At 56.6% G+C, this 22,859-nt stretch overlaps 2 protein-coding genes across 4 annotated transcripts in view; one reads left to right on the forward strand and one right to left on the reverse strand.

The window, feature by feature from the left end:
• RABEP1 (rabaptin, RAB GTPase binding effector protein 1) overlaps positions 1–22,859 on the forward strand; it is a 180,801-nt gene that overhangs the window by 37,830 nt on the left and 120,112 nt on the right. The window lies entirely within an intron of this gene.
• Positions 1,360–18,922, reverse strand: SCIMP (SLP adaptor and CSK interacting membrane protein). Of its 3 annotated transcripts, none has more exons than XM_059379530.1 (6): positions 17,835–17,987; positions 10,621–10,910; positions 8,707–8,830; positions 7,277–7,340; positions 6,644–6,717; positions 1,360–1,679 (listed from the first exon to the last, which is right to left on the reverse strand). In XM_059379530.1, the coding sequence occupies exons 2-6, from the start codon at positions 10,750–10,752 to the stop codon at positions 1,672–1,674; spliced, it is 402 nt and encodes a 133-aa protein (XP_059235513.1). In that variant the 5' UTR covers positions 10,753–10,910; positions 17,835–17,987; the 3' UTR covers positions 1,360–1,671. The 3 variants fall into 3 exon arrangements, with proteins under 3 accessions (XP_059235513.1, XP_059235511.1, XP_059235512.1); XM_059379528.1 differs by lacking the exon at positions 1,360–1,679 and adding an exon at positions 1,686–4,670 and having other exon boundaries at positions 17,835–18,922; XM_059379529.1 differs by lacking the exons at positions 1,360–1,679; positions 10,621–10,910 and adding an exon at positions 1,686–4,670 and having other exon boundaries at positions 17,835–18,914.

Below are 22,859 nucleotides of genomic sequence, written 5' to 3' on the forward strand. Positions count from 1 at the left end.
AGATCCCCACCCCCGCCCCGCCTGCACTTGGGGTAACCTCAAGCTGAAAGTGCGGGTTCTCCAGCTGCCTTGGCTTCGGGTGCCTTTCAAGGTCACCCGCAAACACCCGTACACCTTCCCCTAAATACCGCGGAGTGCATAACAGCTCAAGATTTGTTGGCAGTTTTCCTTTTGAGGTAAAATGTACTTGGGTTGAGGGGCACCTGGGTGGCTCAGTCGGTTAGGTGTCAGCCTCCTGATTGCGGCTTAGCTTGTGATCTCAGGGTCTTGGGATCCAGCCCTATAGTTGGCTCTGCGCTCAGTCAGGGAGTCTGCTTGGGATTCTCTCTCCATCTGCGCACTGCCCCCACACACTGTCATTCTACATAAATAAAATTTTTAAAAAAGTTCTTAGGTTGAAATGCAGAAATCTGAAGTGTGCATTTCCTGAGCTTTCACAAATGCACACGGGCGTGTAATGCACGCCTGCACGACCTTCTGTTGCCTGAGCATGGCGGGAGCAGGTAATGCCTGGGGTTGCACCCCAGACGGCAGGGGAGAACTAGCCCATTGGAGTGGGTATGGAGGAGCAGGGAGGGTGAGGAGGGAGAGGAGGCGGAGGGTCAGGTCTTCCCAGACCGCATCCCACCAGCTGCCAGCTCCCAGACATGGTTATATTGTAGGGTGGAAACCTCAGAACTCCAACACAGAGTAGCGCTCCTGTTCTGCTAGGGTTGTCACTGTTACAATTCCCATCTGACCTGTAGCCCTCTGTGTTCATGTGTGGAAACCCCTAAGGAGAAGAAAGGTGAACGGGGGTATCTAGACGCCAGGCCTTGGCCTGAACCCCCAACACCTTTGACAGGGTTCCGGAAACAAGTGCAGATAGTGAACAGTGGTATTTGTGAAAGTGAGCTGACCCAGGGAGGTTGCCTAGCCAGCCGCTCTTGTCTCCTTTTTCCGTGTTAGCAAAGCCCACCTCCAGTGAGAAGGGCCGAAAATGCCCCATGCTCACTCCCCAGCCTTCCCCACAACTGGGAGCGTGTACCCATGCAGGCCAACGACACATCAGGGAAAGTCACTGGTGCTTCTAGGTAAGATGTTCTCTGTCCCCAAAAGAGCCACATGGGAGGAAATGCCCTATTCTTCCCTAGTTGAAATGTTATGATGTGGGGATGTGATGCTTGGAGCTGTGGCAGCTGCATTGCCACCATGAGTTGTAAAACCAAGACAATCAAAGAAAAATCAGCCTCTGTTCCTGAATCTTAGAGCTGCTGAATCCTGGAATGTTTACCTGTAGACTTGTCATGGGAGGCCATATAGTCTCCATTGTTGGACAGTCTGTTCCTCGCAGTCTAAAGCATATTAACTGATAACACATGATTTGTAAAAAAATTTTACTGGCAATACCAGAGCATTTCCTGAAAACAATTGTATTTGTATTATAAAGATCAGACTTAAGTGTTTTAAAGAAAATTATAATCCACTGATTTGTGGTAGGAGTAAATCACCAGTTCTCAGAAGAGTTCAGATGACAGAACAGGAATTGTTTCCAAATGACGGTCTTCAATATTTGTAGGAATTTCAACATCATCATAGTCACCTTCGGATTACATAGGCTCGGTGTAGAAACTGTCTTCTTAGTTGTACCTTTATCTGTGAGTGTGTAGCTGGTGGCTGACGGGGGGTGTCCTAGGGGACTAGAACAGACAAAAAGGCCTTGAAAGATTTTGATATATATAATGTTATCATCCAAATTGGGAAAAACTTTTCTTTTTTTAACCAAGCTGGTAAAAACGTGGCTTTACTGCAGGTACCCAGGGTAGAATCTCAACCACAGTGTGCCTGCTTGGGGGAAAACTGCTTCTTTGCTTTTGTCCAACTGGTTGGTAGATTTTCTAGGAAGGTTCAACATCCAGTAAATTTTTATTAAGGGCCTACTGTGTGCCAGAGTTTGTGCTAGATACTGGGCCACGAGCCAGGCACGCTCCACCCCCAGAGGAGCCCCGGATTAGGAAAAAGAACAGAGAAGGAAGCAGGCCATCGTAATGCAGAGACGGATGTATTCCCACGGGCCATCTTTGTTCATTCATTCATTCAACTGATCATTCTTTCGCCGTGTTTGTTGCGTATCCACAAAGTTCCCAGGCACTGTGCTAGGGACGGAGAAAACACAAATACCACAGAAAACACTGGGGGGAAAGACACCGTCCCTGTCCCCACGTTCCCATCACTTTAGTGGGGGAGGAAGACAGGTAAACAGGACATCCCCGGGTGCTAATGCTATGGGAGGAGATCATTGAAGAGGGCACCAGGTTCAGGTTTGGGGTGGTGACATAGGAGGGATGAGAAGGTGGGGAAGAATCTTCTAGACGGGAGGGGCGTTACTGTGCATAGCCGTAGGGGCGAGAGAGACCCCAGACCAGGTCATTTCAAGTGACTGGAGTAAAAATTTTGTCAGAATGGAAGTTGCAAGGGAGCGGGGAGGGGAAGTTTGCAGGAGAGACCCGGGGACTGGATCCTGACACGTGTTGTATTAAGGAGTTCGGGGGTTTCTGAGGGTCATGGATGAAGAAGAGAGAATGGAGGGGTCAGATGTTCCCCTTGAGAAAGCCGCTAGCTGTCGCATAGAAAGGGGAGCGGAGGGTGAGACATGAGTGGCAGGAGAGGCTGCCTGACCAGGGCCGGGGCACGGAGGTGCAGTCACAGAGCAGGGACACGGGAAGGAGGAGGACCCCGCACACTGTTCCGGTTTCTGACTCCAGGGACTGAAAAGGTAGCAGAGCGCAGGGAGTCTGGGATTGGGGTAGGGGAGTGTTCCTTTTGGGGTTTGTGGAGCTTGAGGGCCCTGTTCGGGGGGGTCCTGTGCGTGTCCTGAGGGCAGCCGGGCTGGGACTGAGGAGTGGGTTCAGCTGGAGCCTGTGGACCGCCGTGGGGGTTTCGGGGGGATGAGGTAGGCACGGGGAAGAACCTGGGGGTGGGGGGCGGGCCGGCTGGAGGAGAACCGGAGATGGGGCCATCCCAGAAACCAAGGAGGAGGTCATTCCTCTCTGGTATTTGCTTCTAACTTTCGTCATCGATGTGGCCGGTTTACGGACCATTCCTAAGAGAGAGGCATGCACGCGGAACACGTCCGTCCTGTGGCTTACTCGTTTTATTTCCCTGTAACTTGGGGAGTGAGGCCTCTCTGGCTCCTGGGGCTCCAGGGGTCCATCAGGCCACAGTGAGAGGACCGTATGGCCCACGAGAAGGCGGTGGTCACAAAGGAAGTCTGCTGGGAATCTAGAAAGACAGAAGCTGGAGGAAGCCCCCGTCCCCACTGGTCCCGCAGTGGCAGAGGAGGATGCTTGAACACAGCTTGAGCACGCAGTGTCTGGTCTGGAGGAGGAGCTCAGTCCAATGGTCACTAGGCCTTTCGGAGCTCTGTGGCGCTCTCCCTGAGAGCCTGCTCTGCGGGATGCCCTGGGGATCGCTTAGAAATCAGGTCTCCAGTATGCTTAGGACGTGCCAATCTGAGGGCTCAGCTGATCAATGCTGAGGAATGGACAAGGTTCCAGAGCCTCCAGGCTGCCTCAGGCCTCGGGGTTGGGGGCACTTCCATGGCAGGACCCCAGCCCCTTCCATGCATCTGACCCCAGAGCCTCCAAGCGGTGCAGCGCGGCCTCCCAGATGCGCTCGGGCACAGCGATCTCGGTGCTGTTTGTGCAGAACGTGACGGAAGGAACTCTCTTCTTGAACCTGCTACGTAATTGTCCCTTTCTTGCCTCTTGCCCATGACTGTCCTGGGGGAAGCCTCCTATCCTGTAGCTCCCCAGGACACGTATCTCACATGGCCCTGATGCGTGTATGTGCTTTGACCCAGAGGGTGACCCGTTTCTGTCCTTGTTGATTGCCACGATGCCGCCAGGAGGCGCAGGAAAAAAAATCAGGGAGAACCTGAATCTGGCGTCCGTCCGGCTAATGCCACGGACAAGCTGTGGGGCTTGGGGGTGTATAGTGGGGACGGCTCCCAAGAACAAAATGCACTGCTCGGTCTTGAGGAAGCTGCAAGGTGTGATGCGGCTACTTGCACACGCTGCAAGCGATCAGCTGGAGCGGCCGCCCATGGCCCTCTGGGTGCAGGGTGGGGTGTGGGGGAAGGAGGGTGGGGAGTGAGGAGGGGGGTGGGGCCCCTGGGGCCGCGCTGGGGATGGGAGCCTGGAGGCTCAGCAGCCCAACACCCAGATTTGGCATCACTTTGAGCAAACAAGAGAAGAGGAGGGGAAGAGTGTTTCTCACGACCGGACCCAGAGGTCCTCCCAGGGAGGTTCAAGGTTCAAGGCCTGAGCTTTTGGAGTCTCCAGGGCAGAGCTCAGCTCCTGTTCCTCTGGATGCTGGTGCTTCTGGCTCTAAACCACAAGCTCTGCCCTCTAGAGCTCCAGGACATGACCCCGGACTCTCGGGACCCTGCTCTCTGTTGGGATTCATCTGTTCTCAGTGGGTTGAAAAAGCTGTGCGAATCCTCTTCAACTTGCCGGCAGAGAAGGGCCAGAGGTCTCAGAAATGCTGCTTTTCCATATGTATGGGGATTTCAACATCATCGTAATCATCCAGGGGCTCGATGTAGCTCGGGATGGACATGGTCTTCTTGTCTCTAAGTTTGTTGACCCGCGAGTACGTAGCTGGTGGCTCACTTGGGGTCTCCTGTGGGACTAGAACGCACAACAAGGTCCTTACAGGCAAAGCTGTGGTGTGTTTTTACGTTTTTGATGAAGTGACTCAGCACGATTTTCATGGGTTTGGGTAATCTTCCTACGGTCTGGCGGAGCAGACCCCCATCTCTTATGGGGGAAACTGAGGCACAGACATGACACGGCCTCAGGATCCCCCAAGCGGGTTGATGGCAGATGTCGGTCTGACACCGTGGCTCCCGTGTCCCTCTGCCTGCTCCCCCACTCCCGTCATGGGAACCAGGAAAGAGAAGTGTAGACAAGCTGACCTAAGCCGGTACTCAAATGAGTAGAATTGTGTGATACCCTCATTCTCGTAGGGAAGTGATACAAACCACGTTTCCTTTTTGGCACATCCCTCCCAGGGACCTACAGTGTTTTCCAGAACTTCCCCTAATTGCTCAGGCAGGAATCCCTGTTCCGAAGGAAGGACGGGGCCAGTGGTGTTTGCAGAACGGGGGTTTAGGGATTGGGTACGGAGCAAAGAAGCACCAAGGCAGGCAGGGAAAGTACAGTGCGCGAGCCAGGTAGGCCTCGGAGGGTACGGGAAGATTCTCGACCACAATCTCTTCCTTCCTACGTGCACCTGAGAGGGACCAGCCCTCATTTCTTGCCGGGCTCTGCGGTCAGATCCCCAGTTCATCCCCAGGCTCCAGCCGTCCCTCGCTGTGTCGCCATGGGCGAGGCCCTGCACGTCTCTGTGCCTCCGTGTCCTCATCCATCAAAGGGGAATAAGGATGTATGTGCCTCGCACTGTTGTTGGGGGCGTCATGTGAGATGGTGCCCGCAGAGTGCCTCCCACGGGGCCTGCCCCGCCAGGCTGCTCAGTAAATATGGGCTAATCTTACGATGTACTCATTCAGTCGAGACGGTCCTATGCTCTCCTAAGCCCCAGGCCCTGGTCTTGGTGGTGGGTCCCCGGTGGTGAGCCAGACAGAAACGTTCCCATTTCCTCGACTTTGTGTTCTAGTGGGAGGAGGGTGGGCAGAAGCAAACCAACAGCAACAAAGTAAGACAACTTTGGGTAATTGGCCCGCATTTCATGGAGAGAATTACGAGGTTCATTTTAGAGAGGGTGGACAGGAGGGGCCTCTTTGAGGTGCTGACTTTTTTTTTTTTTTTTTTAAAGATTTTATTATTTGAGAGAGAGAGAGAAAAGGGGGGAGGGAGGAGGGGGAGACTCCACACTAAGCAGGGAGCCTGACGTGGGGCTCGATCCCAGGACCCTGAGATCATGACCTGAGCTGAAACCAAGAGTTGGATGCTTAACTGACCGAGCCCCCCAGGCGCCCCAAGGGGCTGACATGTGGGCTGACCTCGAAGGGTGAAGTAAGGCCACTACTTAAGCAGCTTAAGGAAGAACATTCCAGTCTAGGGAACGAGGCAGAGTGTTTCTGATGGGAAGTGTGGGAGGCCCAGTGACACCCCAGGTTTCTTTTCACTCATGCTCCAAACCAGGATTTGAATGTAAGTTTGCAGGCTGAATGCCAGGAGCATTGCTACTCACTCTGCTCCCTTTTTAACTTCTTTGTCCCTTTCAGAAGGATGGTACCATCTGCAGATGCTAGTGGTATGGACTGGTTTTGTGTCCCCACAAAATTCCTATGTTGAAGGCCTAAGCCTAAGCGAGGGTTGTGTTCGGGATGGAGCCGCTAAGGGGGTAATTAACGCTAAATGAGGTCATAAGGATAGGGTCCTGATAGCATAGGCTTATGTCCTTATAAGAAGAGACACCAGAGTGCCCTCTCTCTCTCTCTTCCCTACCCCATCACTCCCGACCAAATTGACTGACACCTTGGTCCTGACCTTCTAGCCTCCGGGACCGTGAGAAAATACATTTCAGTTGTTTAAGCCACCTAGTCTATGGTATTTCATGCGGGCAGCCCGAGCTCAAACACTGAGATAAATGTGTTACCCTACCCTGAATGAAACTGTTGTCAGCGACAGACACTTACACGTGTGTTCCGGAAAAAGCACCCCCCTGGGCGGCAGAGGGGGTAACTGAACCGACGGCTCGTTAAGAACATTCCTGGAGACAGAGGGAGAGAGAGGAGTAAGGCTGTGCTTTTGACCGTCCTGGCTCAGCCGACTGGAAGGAAAACATCACAGAAAAAGGGCAGGGTTGAACATCCAAGCCCTGGTTCCTGAAGGCGGGAGGCATCGCCTTCTCTAGGTTTTCGCCCTGGGAGCAGCCGGACTTAGCACGGAGCTTGCCTTCCGGGGTTCTCCTGTTTTAGGAAGGGGACGTGAGCGCCAAACCCTTGTGTTCCTAAAGCCGACTTTATCCACCCCGCTGAGATGGTCGCACGCGCTCACCGGAAACACGGACCGGAATGTTCCTCACGGCACCGCGCACCACCGCCCCGGACTGGACACCACCCAGATGCGCATGAGCTGGAGAGCAGGTCAGTCCCGCATGGTCCCCCCCACGGTGGGACGCTCCACAGGAGTGAGGGTGAACCGCCTGCGGAGCGGGCCGCGCAGGCGCAGTGGACCATCAGGGTGCCCTGGCGGAGTAGCGCAGGTGCAGGGGCGGGCGGGAGCGGGAGCCCTCTGAACCGAGAAACCGAGGATTGCCTCTTACTTACTCGTACATCTTCTCTTCATCTCTTTGCTTGTCTTCCCGGGGCGTGGCAACCTCCCACTTCTTGCCTAAGGAGTCAGATAAGCACGTCCACGTAGGAAGAAAGCAGGAGGGGGGGGCTCTGTGGTTCAGAAGTCCGCGGACACCAGCTGTGTTCAGGGCATGGGGGGAAGAACCACCGAGCAGACACGGACTCGGGGACAGGGAGCAGGTGAGCGGAGGACACGGGCGTCACCACGGGCCTTCTGCCCGCCGAGCCTTTCGCTAATCCTCGAGGGTTAATACCGTGGGTCGAGATAAAAGAGAACAGATGAGGCTTTTGTTCAGGGTCATGCTTTTGTGCGTACCTAAAAAGGAAACCGTTTAAGAGGCAAACGGACAGAGGAGTATAGGAGCCAGAACATGCTTTGTACTTAAAAAATTAATTACGGGGGAAAAAAAAAAGAATGACAGGCTCTCTGCTCAGCAGGGGGTCTGCTCCCGGCCCAGTGTCCGCCTTGCTCCAGCTCTCTCAAAGAAAGAAAGAAAGAAAGAAAGAATCTTTTAAAAACCTGTGTGTGGGGGCAGGTGCCTGGGTGGCTCAGTCAGTTAAGTGTCTGCCTTCAGCTCAGGTCATGATCTGAGGGTCCTGGGATGGAGCCCTGCACAGGGCTCCTTGCTCAGTGGGGAGCCTGCTTCTGCCTCTCCCTCTGCCCCTCTCCCTGCTTGCACATGTACACTCTCTTTCTCTCTCTTTAATAAGTAGATTCTTTAAATCAAGGGGTAGAAGGGAAGGAACACTGCACAGGAAGCCCAGTGGACCTGAGTTCTGGTCCCAACTCTGCCACCAACTCCTATGAGGCCTCAGCCAAGGCTTTGCCTCTCTCTGAACCTTAACTGTCTTATCTCCAAAAACAGATGGAGGAGAATGACAAGGTCTCACTCCTTGTGCAGCTCTGACCTTTCAGGAGAGACGGGATCCCCGAGGGTTCCCCGTCCGGGCTGTGCGCCCCCGGGGAGAGGGCCGCACCGCTCAGTGAGCTTACTACCATCCTTAGGTCATGGGGGTAGGGGATATGGTCTCAAGAACACACACCATCGGATCAGGGATTTCACGTTTGGGGAGATGAACAGCAAAGTGGAAACCCACTTGTAGACAATCTAAAGTTGGCGTAAGGCCTCCGGGAAGCTGCTCGTGTGTGTTCCGAAGAGGCCAAGGCAGCTGTCATACTAGAGAATTCAGAGGACGACCTTAGAGAGGGCAGTCGTGGAGGCCAATGTGTCCATTGTGGACTGAGCAGAGGGGGAATCTGAGACCCAGAGAATCATGAAGCTTCATCCAAAATTCAGCCGATACAGGCCCGGAATGAATCTTCCTGCCCTAAAGGAAGCCTGGCACACGGGGGGAGCCGCCCAGCCTCCCCGCCCTCCCTGCCCAGGTGCAACTGCCCTTACCCTGCCTGAGCAGCTGCCGACAGGCACAATACAGGATGAGGCCCAGGCCTGAGGAGACGAGGATGATGGCCACAGCTAGAATGATCCAGAAATTGTCCCTCCACCAGTCCATTGCAGTGGGGCCCTGGGGAGAGGAGATAGAGGAAGGAGGGGTGATTAGGGGCATCGGGCAGGGAAGGGGGGCCGCCACCTGGCCACGGGGGAGCCTCTGCTTACAGGTCAGGCTGGTGCTGGCTCAGGCACACCCTGCCCACCAGCAGCGGGGAGACCCTGGAGCCTGGGCTGGTCCCCTTGTGCAGCATGGGAGCGGCGCTGGCCAGTGCTTCCCAGGGCAGTCGTGTGCGCTGCAGACAAGACACGCGCCTGGGGGCTTCCTCGCTGCTCTTTCCTTGATTGTCGAACACGCAAGGGAGGGGCGGTGCCACCAAATGCAGTTGCTTTTATATCAAAGGGGCAAGAGACTTAATTCCTATTTTTTTTTCTTGGAGGTGGGGGTTAGGAAAATACTTCGGTGGCTCTCCTGGAGCGAGGGGAAGGGGGAAGGTAAAAATGCAAGGCAAACTGAGTTAGTCCACCAGGAAAAAGGAACAGGAATTTGGGGGCTGCAAGCTGGCCAGGTCGAGCAGGTCGTAAACATTCTTATCGCATGCGAGGGGCCCGAGGCGCCGGCGGCGGTGCTGGGCCTTTCCTGGTCCACAGGTATATCCCATCAACTGCTGCACCTTTTCAGCGTAGACAGTGCGATAAGCCAGTTACCCCCCAGTTATACCCTGGGCAGGGCAGGGGGTGGGGAAGGAGAGAGGGAAACAGGAAGAGAGCGGAAAGTTCGAGGATTGTTAGAAAGTCCCCGTGGTGGGGGCCGGCCGCAGTTTCGCAGGATGGAGATGACTAACATTCAGCTAGGAGTGGTTGTGCCGCAATCTGTGTTACATCAAGGCTGCAGTGAAATTGCACAATAAAAGCTTGTTCGAATGGAGCCTGGGGAGTCCTGACATGTGTGCCCTAATTTTCCAAGTGGGGACACATGTGCCACGGTGGGGAGCGGGCTGTGGGCCGGACTCATGCGGGAAGGCAGGGAGCTCTTGGGTGAGGAGCAGCGCCCCCTCCCATCTAGGGCGCGGCCTAGATCCCTGAGGCCTGGCATATCCCAGGTATGTGAGAATCCACTTCCCGAGTCATCGTTTAGCCGATGAAGGTCACCCATGCAGCCCACGCAGAGCCATTTCCGATTCAAGCCTTTGAGAGTGATACTGGCCGTAGAAGCAGGGAGCCAGGCAGGGAACACAGGCACCATGAGGCTGTGGCTGCTCAGGCCATTTTTCCCGCAAAGACCTCTGACGTGGCCTCCTGTGTACACGCGTGTGTGTGTCACCAGCCCAGCGACTTCATTTATGACGTTGTTCCGTTATAATTTGGGTTTTCAGTTCCAAGGTTTGTTTCTTCCGTGAGGGCGTGGCTTGATCAAACAGGATGGTTTCTGGCTATTCACAGAGTTCTGCGTAGCGAAACCAGTTGTGTGCTCCTAGTAGTTCCACAGGCACGTCATGCCGCAGCTTTTCTGCTCAACGTTTTGCTCAGCATTACGTGTCTGTCGTTGATCCATGGTGGCGGATGTGCTGGGGACTGACTCCGCCGAGAGTGAAGTGTCCGCTAGCCAGGTCGCCCCACCCCCAGGCGTGCACTCAGCAGAGGTTTGGGGGTAAGTCGCCTTTTCAGGATGCACAGAAGAAAGCAATAGAGGAAGGAGAACCAAGGGGAAAAGAAAAAGCACGGGGACTGGGTACTTGGCTTTCAGGAGAGCCCTGGGAAATTTGGTTTTGCAGGGCCCATTGAGGTCACGGGGCACTGGACTTAGGAGAATCCCATACATCAGAGTGTGGGCTCTTCGTTTAATAAACCTAATTGGAACCTCACCTTCTTTAGCTCTGCGGAGTAGAGGGATGGATGGATGGATGGATGGACAGATGGACACACAGAATTTTCTTCCTTCCATTTTCTTATACTCAAATATGTATCTCCTGGTTCTTTGTCTAATTTGTCTCTCATATTTTCTATCTTTTTTTTTTTTTTTTTTGCTTTAATCTTCTGAAGGACTTCAGAAGGACTTCTCTAAATCTGAAGGACTTCTCCAAAAGGCAATATAAACATACTCTTTAAGGCTACAGAAGTGAACACCAGGGCATACGAATTCAGAACTCTTGCATCTGAGAAGCAAAAACAAATAGACAAACAAAAAAAGGTTGATCTGAGGAGCGCGAGACGGCGAAAGGTGGAGGATGGGAGACGGGGCTGCAACTTCCCACTGTAAACCCTCTGAATTACTTGATTTTTTTAAAAAAATTATGTGTATTTACAGGGATCCTGGCTGGCTCAGTCAGTTAAGCATTTGACTGGATCTCAGCTCAGATCTTAATCTCAGGGCTGGGAGTTCAAGCCCCGTGTTGGGCCCCGTGCTGGGCGTGGAGCCTACTTAAAACAAAACATCCCCCTCCACCACTGCGACGAAAAGCTACTGCTCAGATTTCAAGTTCAAAGCAAATCATTGTCCTCCGTGTCCGGGGGAGGAAAGAGGAAGAGGGTGATGTCAGCCAAGTGGAACATGGGACACTTCTGAGAACCTCACAGTGATGGGTACCGCGCGGTTCTGTTTTTACACATGGAGCGGCTCTGACTGGCCAGCAGACGCTTCGAGGGTGTCCTGGGCGCCGAGGCCTGCAGGGGCTTTCCGCTCTCCTCTCCCTTCATCCTTGCGCCACACACTTTCCGGGACCGGGCGTGGAGGTTGAGGGGATGGGGCTTGCCCACGGTCCCCCGGCAGGGAGGAGGCGGGATGCTTTCTGTCTAGCTCCCAGGCCTCCTGCTGCGGATGTCGGTCACCATGGCCCCCAGCATCGGGGACAGGCTGCGTGGGGCTCAGGGTGTCTTGCTTGCAGGAGCGCAGCGACGGTGGTGAGGTGGTGGGAGCCACGGATGAACGGTCGGGACCCTTAGGGAAAGCCCCACGTCCCTGCGTTCCAGGGCCAGAGAACCAGCTCCTCCCCGTGGAGTGGCAAGGCGCCTTCTCAACAGAAGTGGGATGAGGAGACGAGCTGGGGAGAGGCAGCGGGGTGAGGAGGGTGCTGAGGGACCACGTCCTGTCCCTGCCCGTTGTCCTCTGGGCTCCCGGCTAGTTTGGTGCCCTGGGTGCTGCCAGAGAGGGGACCTGGACTCTGGGGAGTGGCAGCGGGGAGGACAGCCATTGGGGGGCCTGTGTGGGCCGTGTGGAAGCTGGTCCCCCGGTCGGCCGGCCTGGGGGTAGAGAAGACCGTGGGAGTCCGGCCGCAAGGGGCAGAGAGGCGTTTGTGGGACTGGTTGCTGGCAGGCCACAGACACGGCTGAGTCTCTCGACGGGCCCCAAGGGACCCCAGAGGCGACTGCAGGAATGGCCACGGGTGGGGGACTGTCTGTCTGTCTGTCCTCCTCAGTGCGATACCAGGGAAGTAGTGCAGGGTGGGCTGCAGGGGGGCTGAGGTGGCTCCCTCCCGGTCCCCCCCTACTGGGGCAAAGTCAGGGTCTTTGAGCCAAAGACAGTACTGCAGGTCACAGTTCCCTCCTGGAGGCTCCACGGAAGAGCCGTTTCCCTGTTCTGTTCGGCTTCAAGAGGCCACTCACGTTCCTGCCCGCGACGACCCAGCACGATCTCCCATCTCCCCAGCTGCCAGTCAGCGACCCTGATTCCACCTATGCCCTCTGTCCCCCTTTGTCCTGGGACCCCGCACCGGCCCACGCTGGGGCAGGCGGGCTCCGCGCACCAGGCACTGGGATCCGAGCTCCATGAGATGAGACGCTCGCTAAGGGGCCTTCATGCGCTTACGCATTCAACATCCTGTATTTTGCTGCCCGGGAGTCAGGAGGAAAAGGGGGAAAACGGGACAGACGGTCTGCAGTCGTTGACAGAATTCTGCCGCGTGGTGCCTGGCGTGGCTGGCCTCGTTAGGAGTCCTGGGATGGACGTGGCTCTCTTTCTGGGAGGTGTCTGTCGCATGGGAGGGAACATTTTTGTTTTCAAGAGTCTGAGGACATAGGAAGGTTCTCAAGGTAGGACAGGAGCTCACAGGGAACCCAGGGCCCCACTAGCCAGAGCAGGGGGCCCATGGTCCAGTGAAGACCAGTACAGACCAGAAGAGGAGCAAACACGGGCCCAGGTCAGCAGACCAGGGGCTGCGGGGAGCACACAGGGCCTGAGCCCACAGGTGCAGGCCTGGGGGTCCCAGCTGCTGGGAGGTCGGGAGCTGCAGGCCTGACCTCAGGTCCTGTCACCTGGGGGAGCATTTGGTGGCCCCCACATGGAGGAAGGAAGGGAAGGGGAGCAGTGGGAGCGCTCCTCGGAAATCAGTTACAGAGTGGCTTGGAGGCATCAGGCCCTCGAGGACTATGGAAGTTCCCTACCCTCACCCTGCGCGAACCTTGGAACCACCCAGGGAGCTTGAACAGCTGCTTGTCTCTGAGACTCTGATTTAATGGATCTGGGGTGGGGGCCTGGCCGCTGGGGTTTGTTTATGGTCTTAATAAAATTGTCCAGATGGGTAATAGGAGGCTGAGGTGGAGAACCAGGGATGGACATGTCGTCTCTGAACCCTTATTATAACCTCCTTGCTGAGGACGTGGTTCTCACCCTGAACAGAGCTCAGAGAGGTTAAGCGATTTGCTAAAGGCCGCACAGCTAGGGATTGACTAAGCTAAGCTTTCAGCTTGGTGCCATGGGCTGCCTGAGTCCCCGCCGCATTAACTCTGCCAGGCTGACGTCAAGCCGCTGAGTGTTTTTCCCTTTGTAACAGAACTGAAAGCAGAACCCTTATTCTGGGTTCTGGCAAGGTCTCAGTCCTTAGCTGTGTCTTGCGCATAATAGGAACCGCAGTATGAAAATGCGTCCCAGAAAAGTAACAGGCGCCGCACACTAAGGCCCCATGGGTTCCAAGCGTTCTACACGCCCCATCCCACAACGCGGCTTGTGGTTTTGAGCCCATTTTACAGATGAAGCAGTGGAGGCTTAGATCTCAGCAGTTAGTGGAAGAATCAGGAGTCAAACCCTGGTCTTTCAGACCCCAGTGCCCTCGCCTGTGACCACTGAATGCAGGCTTTGGGAGGTATATGAAAATGCAGGTGCCAGGGGCCCCAGCCCCTTCCCCACAGCCAGCTCAGCTCTGATGGGTGGGTCCAGTGTGGGACTCGGGGATCCACATTTTTAGCAAGCAGTGTAGGGGGCTCAGCCCCAAGGGGGGAACATGCATGGGGCTAGTCAGTAGAGCCCGCGGCAGGGACAGGCAAGCACACTGGAGGCTGGTCCCCCTGCCCTGCCATCAGAGGCAGCAGCAGCAGCAGTGGGGCGGAAAACAAGCCGCTGGAAAGGACCCCTCGAAACAAATACCTTTCCAGTTTGCTTGTCACAATGCCTGAAATTCCACAAGTCACACGAAAGTCACTGCAAAGTTCCAGGCTCCCTCCCTCCCCACTTCCTCTCTATCCAAACTCACTTGCCCGGGAGTGCCAGACTCTGAGGAAGAAAAACTGATTTTTACTAGGGTGTGAATGACTTCCTTGGCCCCTCGGGCCACTGGATTCCTTCTCTGGATTCCCTAGGGCACTGGCAAGAGCAGGGGCATCCTAGGATCTCCGCCAAAGTCCCCAGAGGGTCTAAGTGAATGCCTCTGATAGTGACCCCACCCTTCTCCCCTTCAGAGTGTTGAAGACCCAGAAGGCCAGAGAAGGTCGGACCCTGAGGTGGAGGAAAGACAGCTGGTTTCGAACAGGAGCGGCTTCCATGTGTCTGCCGCGAGAAGGTGCCAGGGCAGAAGACAGGAGTGAAATAGAAGAGACACCTTCCTGGCCAGAAAGAAGGATGGGCTTTTCAAAAGGGAACAAGGACGGAGAGAGGGCGTGCCAGGGTCTGGGGCAGGAAGTGGGGAGCCCACACCTCCCTTCATTCAGCCTGAAGTAGGAGACAGTCTGAGAGTGCTGGCCAGGGCGGGTGGGAGGGAGAACCGCACGGTCATTGCTGGGAGGAATGAGTTCTTCCTACAGCTGGGCCCGTGTGTGCTGCCTCTCACACGGCCTTGGGGCCTACTGGTCATGTCTCCCCTTACCACTGTGTCCAGGGCCTAGACGTCACCTGAGCCCCGTGGGTGCTCCCTACATATGGATCAGGGAATCCAGGAAGGAATGAGACACTGGCCTGTCCCCTGACCTGCGGCTGGATGTCCTCTCTGAGGACGGGGTCGGGGGGTGCAGGTGGCAGCGCAGATCCCATGTTGCCCTCCCGGCCCCACCACCTCCCTCTCCCCCTGCCTCGGGGGCTTCCGGCATTAAGCCGCGGGCTGGCAAACAGAAGCCCATGGGATGCTCTGGTCTCTCAGCCTCGCGCCAGCAGCCCCCGCACAGCACACAGCCTCCCGGGGAGCCCGCCAGCCGCCACACCGAGTGGGTGGTCAGGGCAGGAGGGCAGCTGAGCGCAGTCACCGGCCCAGCCCAGGCTCTCACTTCCCCAAAAGGCATTTCTGAGGAGTCAGGGGACAGAACTCATACCGTGCCCTCCCCGGGAATTCCAGAAACCGTGGGTTTATTCAGCACTTGTTTTTTTTTAAAAAAAAAAAACAAAACAAAACAAAACCAAAACCCCGAAAAAACAAAAAGCAGCCCAGTCCTGCCGTGGGGGAAGACCCGGGCCCATGCGCACACAGGAGATGTTTCTAGATGAACTGCCCTTCCCACCCGTGGTGCGCCCAGTGTGCTCCCGCTCCAGCTCCCCGAGCTCGGGAGTAAGGTACCGCGCGAGCGAGAGTCCTGTTTCTTTCAGGACTCGATGGTGGGGCAATTCCTGGATATAAAAACTTGAGTTTTTCTCAAGAAGAATGAATGACCTCAAGTAGCCGTGAGCCCCACAGGGTGTGGAGAGGATGTGCGTGTGGCAGCAGGGACTGGGGTTCCAGCTGGAGCTGGAAGAGGCCTCCAGCGTCTCAGTGCCAGGAGGCCACCTGCAAAGAGCTCGGCGGAAAGATGGGGCCCCTGTTCCTCACGAGCCCTCAGCCCTTGGGGCCTGGGATGCAAATCCCCTTATCTGAGGCCTGCCCTGCCCGGGAAGGCAGCCCCTGGGCCCACGAGGCCGCTGGGCACCTGCTGGGTCTCAATGACTCCGTGTGGAAAGAAGAACATAAAAGGTCATTGATAAATGCGATATGGGTTACTTGTGGGAAAGATCCTTCGGGTGTACTGGGTTAAGCTAAATGTATTATTAAAATTAGTTTCAGCTTCTTTTTCCCCCTCTTTTAATCCCCCCCCCCCATTGACATTCTTCCCTCTCGGTCCCTGCTCCCATGCAGACCCTCAGGACGGCCCGGCTGGCTCCGCCAGTGGAGCACACGACGCTCGATTTTGTGGGGGAGGCCATGAGTCAGGTGTCGAGATGACTTAAATAAATACATAAACTTAAAAATCATTTCTGGGTGGGGAAGCATGTGGTAATCCACAGCCATATCCTCCGATCACGCAGCAGCATTTCTAGAAACAACCCGAGAGGAAGCCCGAAGGAAGTTCAAGTCAGAGGCCGAACCCGTAGACCTCAGCGGGCGGAAGCAGGGAGGCACCCCGCGGGCGGCGTGGGACGGCCAGGGAGACAGTCGCACGGGGCCACCCGATGGGTCGCGTGGGGCAGTCGCAAGGTGAAAACACTGAAAAGACCCAGGAGCCTGGCGGGAGCCCCGGGCCCAGGGAAAGCAGAGTGGGGGGCCCGTGCCCCCGTGGCAGTCGCTTCTCCCCGTGTTCCCCGCGTCTGTGGCCGGAGCCCGCTGCGAGAAAGCCCAGAACACGGACCTTTCACCAAGCAAGGGCAGGAGAGCCTCCCCTCTCGCTCTGCCGCCAGCCTTGCCGTGAAGCAGGAACTGAACACATGGTCAGGACGGTGGGTACCCCATCTAAAAAGGGCTTCTGCTCACCCCTCCCCAACAGGTGGCTCCTGCGGTGTTTCCGTGGCGTTGGGTGTGATGTATCTGCCTGGGCCAGAGCCCTCCAGACCTTCAGATGACTCGGGCTTCCTGCTCCGTTATCCCAGGAGTTCTGCAACCCAGAGGTCCCTCCTTGGATCTGACCAGGTTGTCTCGCGCTGTTGCCGGTTTTCTTACGTGTTTGGCTCTGCGCGTGAGCGGGACATCTAGAGCCCTGTCCCTGGGGGACCGTCTGGCAACAATGTTGGTGCCATCAGTGGGGTGGGGGGTGCCTGGGGACGCCTGCGCCTGGTGACAGCCAGCGAGGCCTGTGTGTCCTCTCTAGAGCGCATGGAATCAAAATAAGACAATGGTAACTTTCAAAATATTGACACGTGAGGGAAAACTAGAGGGCCAGCACCACACTCCCTACCGTGGTGGTTGCGAGGTTGTGCAGTGTGGGGTCATTCTTTTCCCGTGTTTCTCGGAAGTTCTCATTTTCGTCTATCCTAAGAAATACTGAGTGGCGCCCCAGGTCCTGTCTTCACCAGGCTCCACAGTCCCACTTTCAAGCTCCCTGGGCGGGCCCCACGTTGGCCGCCCAGGGCCAGGAAAGGGGGTGTCTCTCCGGACAAGTGATGCGTGACCGGGTGGGACGGGAGACACGGGGCCAGGCCCTCTCCATGGTGATTTCCCTGGGGCAGCGGCAGGTGGCCGGGTGGGAATCTGACCCCAGCCCAGCACCGCACAGCTTGACCCCGAGGCCACGGGAACACAGGATGCCTTATTGGTCCTTACGCCGCAGACACACACACACAAAGACGCCCAGGCGGGTGGTGGCTAGGTGCCAGAGACCCCAGGCTGCAGTCTGAGGTTGCCATGGTCACTGCCTTGCCCCCTCACCCCCAGCACAGACCCCCTAGGGTGCTCCCAGCTATCAGATCCCCACACTCCTCATCAGAGTCCGGAGAGGCTAACCAGCTCTCTACAGCAGACTCGGCTCACCGCCTGTCATGAGGTCAGTTCAACCCGCCGGCAGACTGTGGGGGAACGGAAGCCCAGAGGGGAGCCGTGATTCTGAGTTCAGCCAGCCAGCGAGAGGCAGACTGGACTCGCTAAGGCTACCCAGGAATTGGGCTACACCCCCCAGGGGGCCAAAGCCCAGATGCCTACCTGGGTTGCAAGGGTGTCCATCTGTGTGTGGCTGAGGGGACTGCGGGAGCCCGACTGCGGTGGCTCCGACGCAGCTGGTAGGAGACTTTCCTTGCCCACAGGCCTCCCGCCCACCCCAGAGCAGTGAGCCCCAGCCAGACCACACTTCCCCTTCCTGCTCAGCCCTCAGGCGGGGGAGGGCCATGCGCCCCAGGCAGCCTCGTCCTTCTTCCAGGGAAGTTGGGTCTTGAGGCTCCCAGGAGCCAGGATCTCCTCCTGCAAGGCCCTGCATAGGACCATCCCAGGGGTAGGGGTCAGGCCTAGGGACAGGCTCGGCAGGGGGGACCAGGTGGCCGAATGGTCCCTGCAGATGAGTGTGGGTGAGCATTCCTGGCTGTGGCAGCCAGCCCAGGGCTCCAAGAGTGAGGCTGTTGGCTCCCACCCAGAGGCAGCCCCTGGAGGGACCCGGGCTCTGGTGGGACAAACACAGCGCGCCCATGGAGACCTGCTGGGGGACACCCAGGCCCAGCTAGGGGCTGCCTAGCCAGCTTTTGCTGTGAGGCTGCTCCGGGACATGGCCTCGTGGATTGTCCTGGTAGAGGCTCGTGTCCACCTGCACAGCTGACAGTCCCCAGCAGCGCCCATGGCCAGTTACAGCGGGGCCGGCACTGGGAAGCCAAATAACCATTTTGAGGACTTGACCATTCGGACTAACATGAGCGTCCTGGGGGTAAAAGTAGGCACACAGCGTGCACTGTGTCTGCTGGGGGAAAAGGGTATTTTGACTCTCCGGGGTAATGATGCTACTCTGGGCTTTCTGGGAAGTGCTTACCAGCGGGCCTATAGGAAGCGTGATTCCTGATCTGCAGGGTTTGCGAGTTTCCAACACGACCCTGTCCACCTGCTGGTGGGCGGGTCCTGGACTCAGACTCCGGGCCATGTCTGCAGTCAGGGGTCGGGCCTGCTAACCCCCACCCCAGAGCCCTTGTGGGGACCAGGACCCACCCCTGTCTGGTTGCATCTCCTGGGCCTGGGGGGTGGTCACCTCCACTTTCCAGCCGAGTGCACCAGAGCTCTATGAGGTTGTTGTGGGACGGGGCAGGGTGGGGGAACGGGGCGGTGGGTGTGTGGGGTGGAGGGGAGTCTGCGCATGCGCAGCCGGCCTGCTAGGAAGGCCTTTGAGCCTGGGTCTGTCCTGTGCAAACTCTGTACTCTTAGGGGGATCGAGCTAAAGTGTCGCTGCTCAAAACCCCCTACAAGTGAAGTCACAGTGACCTTGGGAGAGGGGTACAAGGGCATCTGTGGGTAGAGCTGAGCCCTTGCGCCAAGGCCGTGGCTGATTCACCAGTAAGTGGTTCCGTAGCGCCGCACCCGCTGTTGTTAGGTGACAGCATTCCGGACAGATCTGCTGCCCCCCCCACTCCACGTGCACCCACCAGGTGGCCCGGGGGTCCGGATCCCACGTGCGCTTTGCCAACAGCATCCTGTGTAAACCCCTCCTCGGTCTGAGCCTCAGTTTCCTGGCTTTCGAAGTAAGTGATCCCAGTGGTGACGAGCCTGGACCGGGCGCCTGCCCAGCCTGGACACAAGGGAAGATGCCTGGTAGGTGCGCGTTGGTGGAGAAAGGCAGCCGAGCCACCTGCAGAGAGAAGCGAGTGACCCACGCCTCCTACCAGCAAACCCCAGGGCCTGTTTGTCAGGCTCTGCGATGGGCTCTGCGCTGGGCCCCACGAGGCTCAGACCCAGTGCCTGCCCACAGGAAGCCTCTCCGGGTGTGGGGGGAAGGTGAGGGCATGCTGTAATGCCTGTGGGACTAACTCCCGTCACAAGTCTGTCCACGGAGGTGGCGAGTATAGTCTCCCCCGTGGTGGAGCCACCTTCTTCAGGGCAGAAGGGCACCTGCCATTGGTCTCAAGAGCCGTGGGTGCTCCCGTGGGAGCTCAGGAGTGGCAAGGCTGGATAAGGGCAATTGCAGCATTTGAATGGGGCCTTGAAGGATGTGTAGGAGTTCACACAGGGGAGAGAACAGGGATAGATGCTGAAGGTTTATAGAGAGGCAGGTGGCAGTGGTTGGGGGTGGAGAGCAAACTGGGGCCCCTCCCCAGGGCTCGTGGACCTGCCTATTTCCTTGCCACCCACACTCTTCCTCTGGCTCTGCCACTGTCTTTCCGCCCAAGACGGGCAGAAGGTCGGTTTGGCCTTCCTTCTGCGGCGGGGAGGTGCCACACTCTGGGTCTGGGTGGTGCAGGGGCCCCACGGCTCCGGGAGAATGGGGTCGCCCTCTGGTGGCTGTTTGCAGTGCTTCTGTCCCTGACTCAGGGTCCCACCCGCCTTGGTCCCCCAGGGGAGATGGCTAGACACATGTGACCTCTGGAAGCCACAGAACCCGAGACACTCAGACTGGAGGGACCTGGCATGGGATTGCAGTCCCCTCCGGCCCCCGGGATTCCACGTCCTCATCAGCATCCTGCCAGGTGGCCGCAGCATCTGAGTCATGCACAGAATAAGGCCACCAGCGACCGAAGGGAGGGCTGGATGGGGCCATCCGGGCGGAAACAATGCTTCTAGGCCCTGTGATCCGCTCCTTCTAATCTCAGAACAGCTGACGGGGGTGGGGGGAGTGTAGCTTCCAGGCCCAGAGCTGGAACCAACAGTGGGAACTCCCTTGGAGTGGGTGGCGGCTGAAGGGTGGGGGCCCAGAGCTCGGCGGATGGCAGTTTGAGACCCTGAAACCCAGGGAACCGCAGGCCACCTGCTGTGGGGGGAGGAGAACTGGGTTTGGTCAGATCTGTTTGGAGTGAGCCCCCCTGCCCCCGCCCCAGCCTCAGCAGGCTGCCCAGGTCCTGGAAACAGGGCAGGACAGGGAGGAAACCCTTGTTTTATCCTTGTTCCTTGCCTTCACACAGCTCCTTCCCATCTGGTCCAACACTTCGTCACCCTACGGTTCAAAGTATCAAGTGACATGAAGTAGAAAGAAACAAAAAAACGAGCAGTTCCTATTTTGGACAAGACTCCGGTGTTTTCCCTGAGACGGATCACCATTGTCCATCCCATGACGTGAGTCAGTGATTGGCCAGGGTGTGCTTCACGCGCCCTCAACACTCAGGGGGACTTTTGGGGTGGGGGCTCACCCAGCCTCAAATGCAAACTTGAGTCAGCCTTGGGAGCGGGAGCGTGTGAAGCTGTCCTCCGTGGGAGCTGTGAGGCGGTCGCATGTCTGCACGGTGACTGAGAGCCATGGGGAACGGGACCCAGTCCCCAGCTCCAAATGGCTCCCAGTCCGACGGGGACAAAGGCAAGGAAGTGGGTTAGTACAGTCAGGACAATTATGGCAGTGATCACAGCAAAGCCCAGAGCTAGGCTCTAGTGTACTTGGGAATTTAGAAGATGCCAGGGGTGGTGGTTCAGATCAACACGGAAAAGGTGGGCGACTCATTTCATGGTCCTGCCGCGTCATTTCAAAAAACTTCCTAGCTGGACCCCAGTCTCCCAGGAAACACATTCCAGCTACAGCAAAGATGTAACTTTAAGACGTGAAAGTGGAGAGAAGTACCAGAGGCAAATAGAGATACTCTTCTTCTTGAAATCATCATGGGTGGGGAGGGATTTCCTAAGTTTGCCACAAACCCAGGAATCATAAAAGGAGGCATTGATGGGTTTGATGTTAAAGTCCGTGGAGGACGACAGGGTCAGGGGTGCCACTGCGAGGTGGACGTCTGAATGGGGAATGACAGTTGGAATGAAAATGGGACGTGGGCCAGGGTTTCTAATCTGAGAGCATCTCTTACAAGCTAATAAGAAATGAGATGCGGGGCGCCTGGATGGCTCAGTCAGTCAGGCGTCTGACTCTAGGCTTTGGCTCACGTCACGATCTCAGGGTCCTGGGGTCGAGCCCCGCGTCAGGCTCCCTGCTCAGTGTGGAGCCTGCTGGAGATTCTCTCTCTCTCCCTCTGCCCCTCCCCCTGCTCTCTCTTTCTCTCTGTGGGAAAAAAAAACAAAAAAGAAAAAGAAATATACCCTAAGGAGATGCCTAGACAAGTGGAAAAGGGGCTCGGAGGGTGTTATTTATCATAGTGAGAAGTTAGGAGCGATTTGGCAATCAACCATGTCCTCGTTAAATATGTAATTGTGTGTAACCTTGTGCGCTGATTGAAATGGACTTGTAATTCCACACTTACTGTTGTAGAGCAACGACCACAACTTATTTACGGGACGAATAAGGCAGATCATAAAGTCGCATGTATAATGACATTATAAATCATATACTTGAACCTGTCAAGAAAGGCAAACACCTGTATGTTACCGGTGGTTGCCGCTGAGTTGATGGGCTTCCTGGAGATTTACACTGTATTCTTTTAATGGTCTGAGGAGATTTGGGTACATTTGTAAATCACAAAAACAAGAACTCGTCTTTAAAGTGCTATGAGAGGGGCATGGAAGCCAGAGCATGTACGGGAATCGGGAGTCCTCCCTCAGCCCCCCCGGGGCAGCTCTGCCATCCCCAACCACAGCCAGGCAGCCCCTCGCCCTCCTGTCCCTACCCCGAGGTCATCGAGGTGGGATCTTCACTGACAGGCAAGGTCAGTGTGGCAGGCAGCAGCCATCTCTTGGAGACGAGGGGGTCCCCACCCACTGTCCCCATTCTTGGAGGTACAGATCCCTTTGAGAGGGCTTGGAGAACCCTCACAGTCCTGTCCTTGCCTCCACATTTCATGGGCCCCCAATTCCCAGGACCCATGAATATGTCACCTTGTTTGGGCAAAGGGACCCAGGTGGGGCCATGGTCATCACCAAGGTCCCCTCCAAGGAGGCAGAGCTATGGCCCTAGAAGTGAGTGGTTGGGATGAGGCAAGAAGTGGCCATCTGATCGTCCCCGAGAGCCTCCAAGAGGAACAGTCCTGCTGACCTCTTCCGACTCCTGATGGTCAGAGCTATGGCAGCAACAGGAATGGACACCCCTCCAGTGCCCCCGGGAGCCCCCCAGCCTGTGGCGCACTTATGCCTAAGCTGGCTCCCGAGGGTTTCTGTCCTTTGCTGCCCAACACA

This window comes from Mustela nigripes, chromosome 16 (genome assembly GCF_022355385.1).
Source record: "Mustela nigripes isolate SB6536 chromosome 16, MUSNIG.SB6536, whole genome shotgun sequence".
NCBI lineage: Eukaryota > Metazoa > Chordata > Mammalia > Carnivora > Mustelidae > Mustela > Mustela nigripes.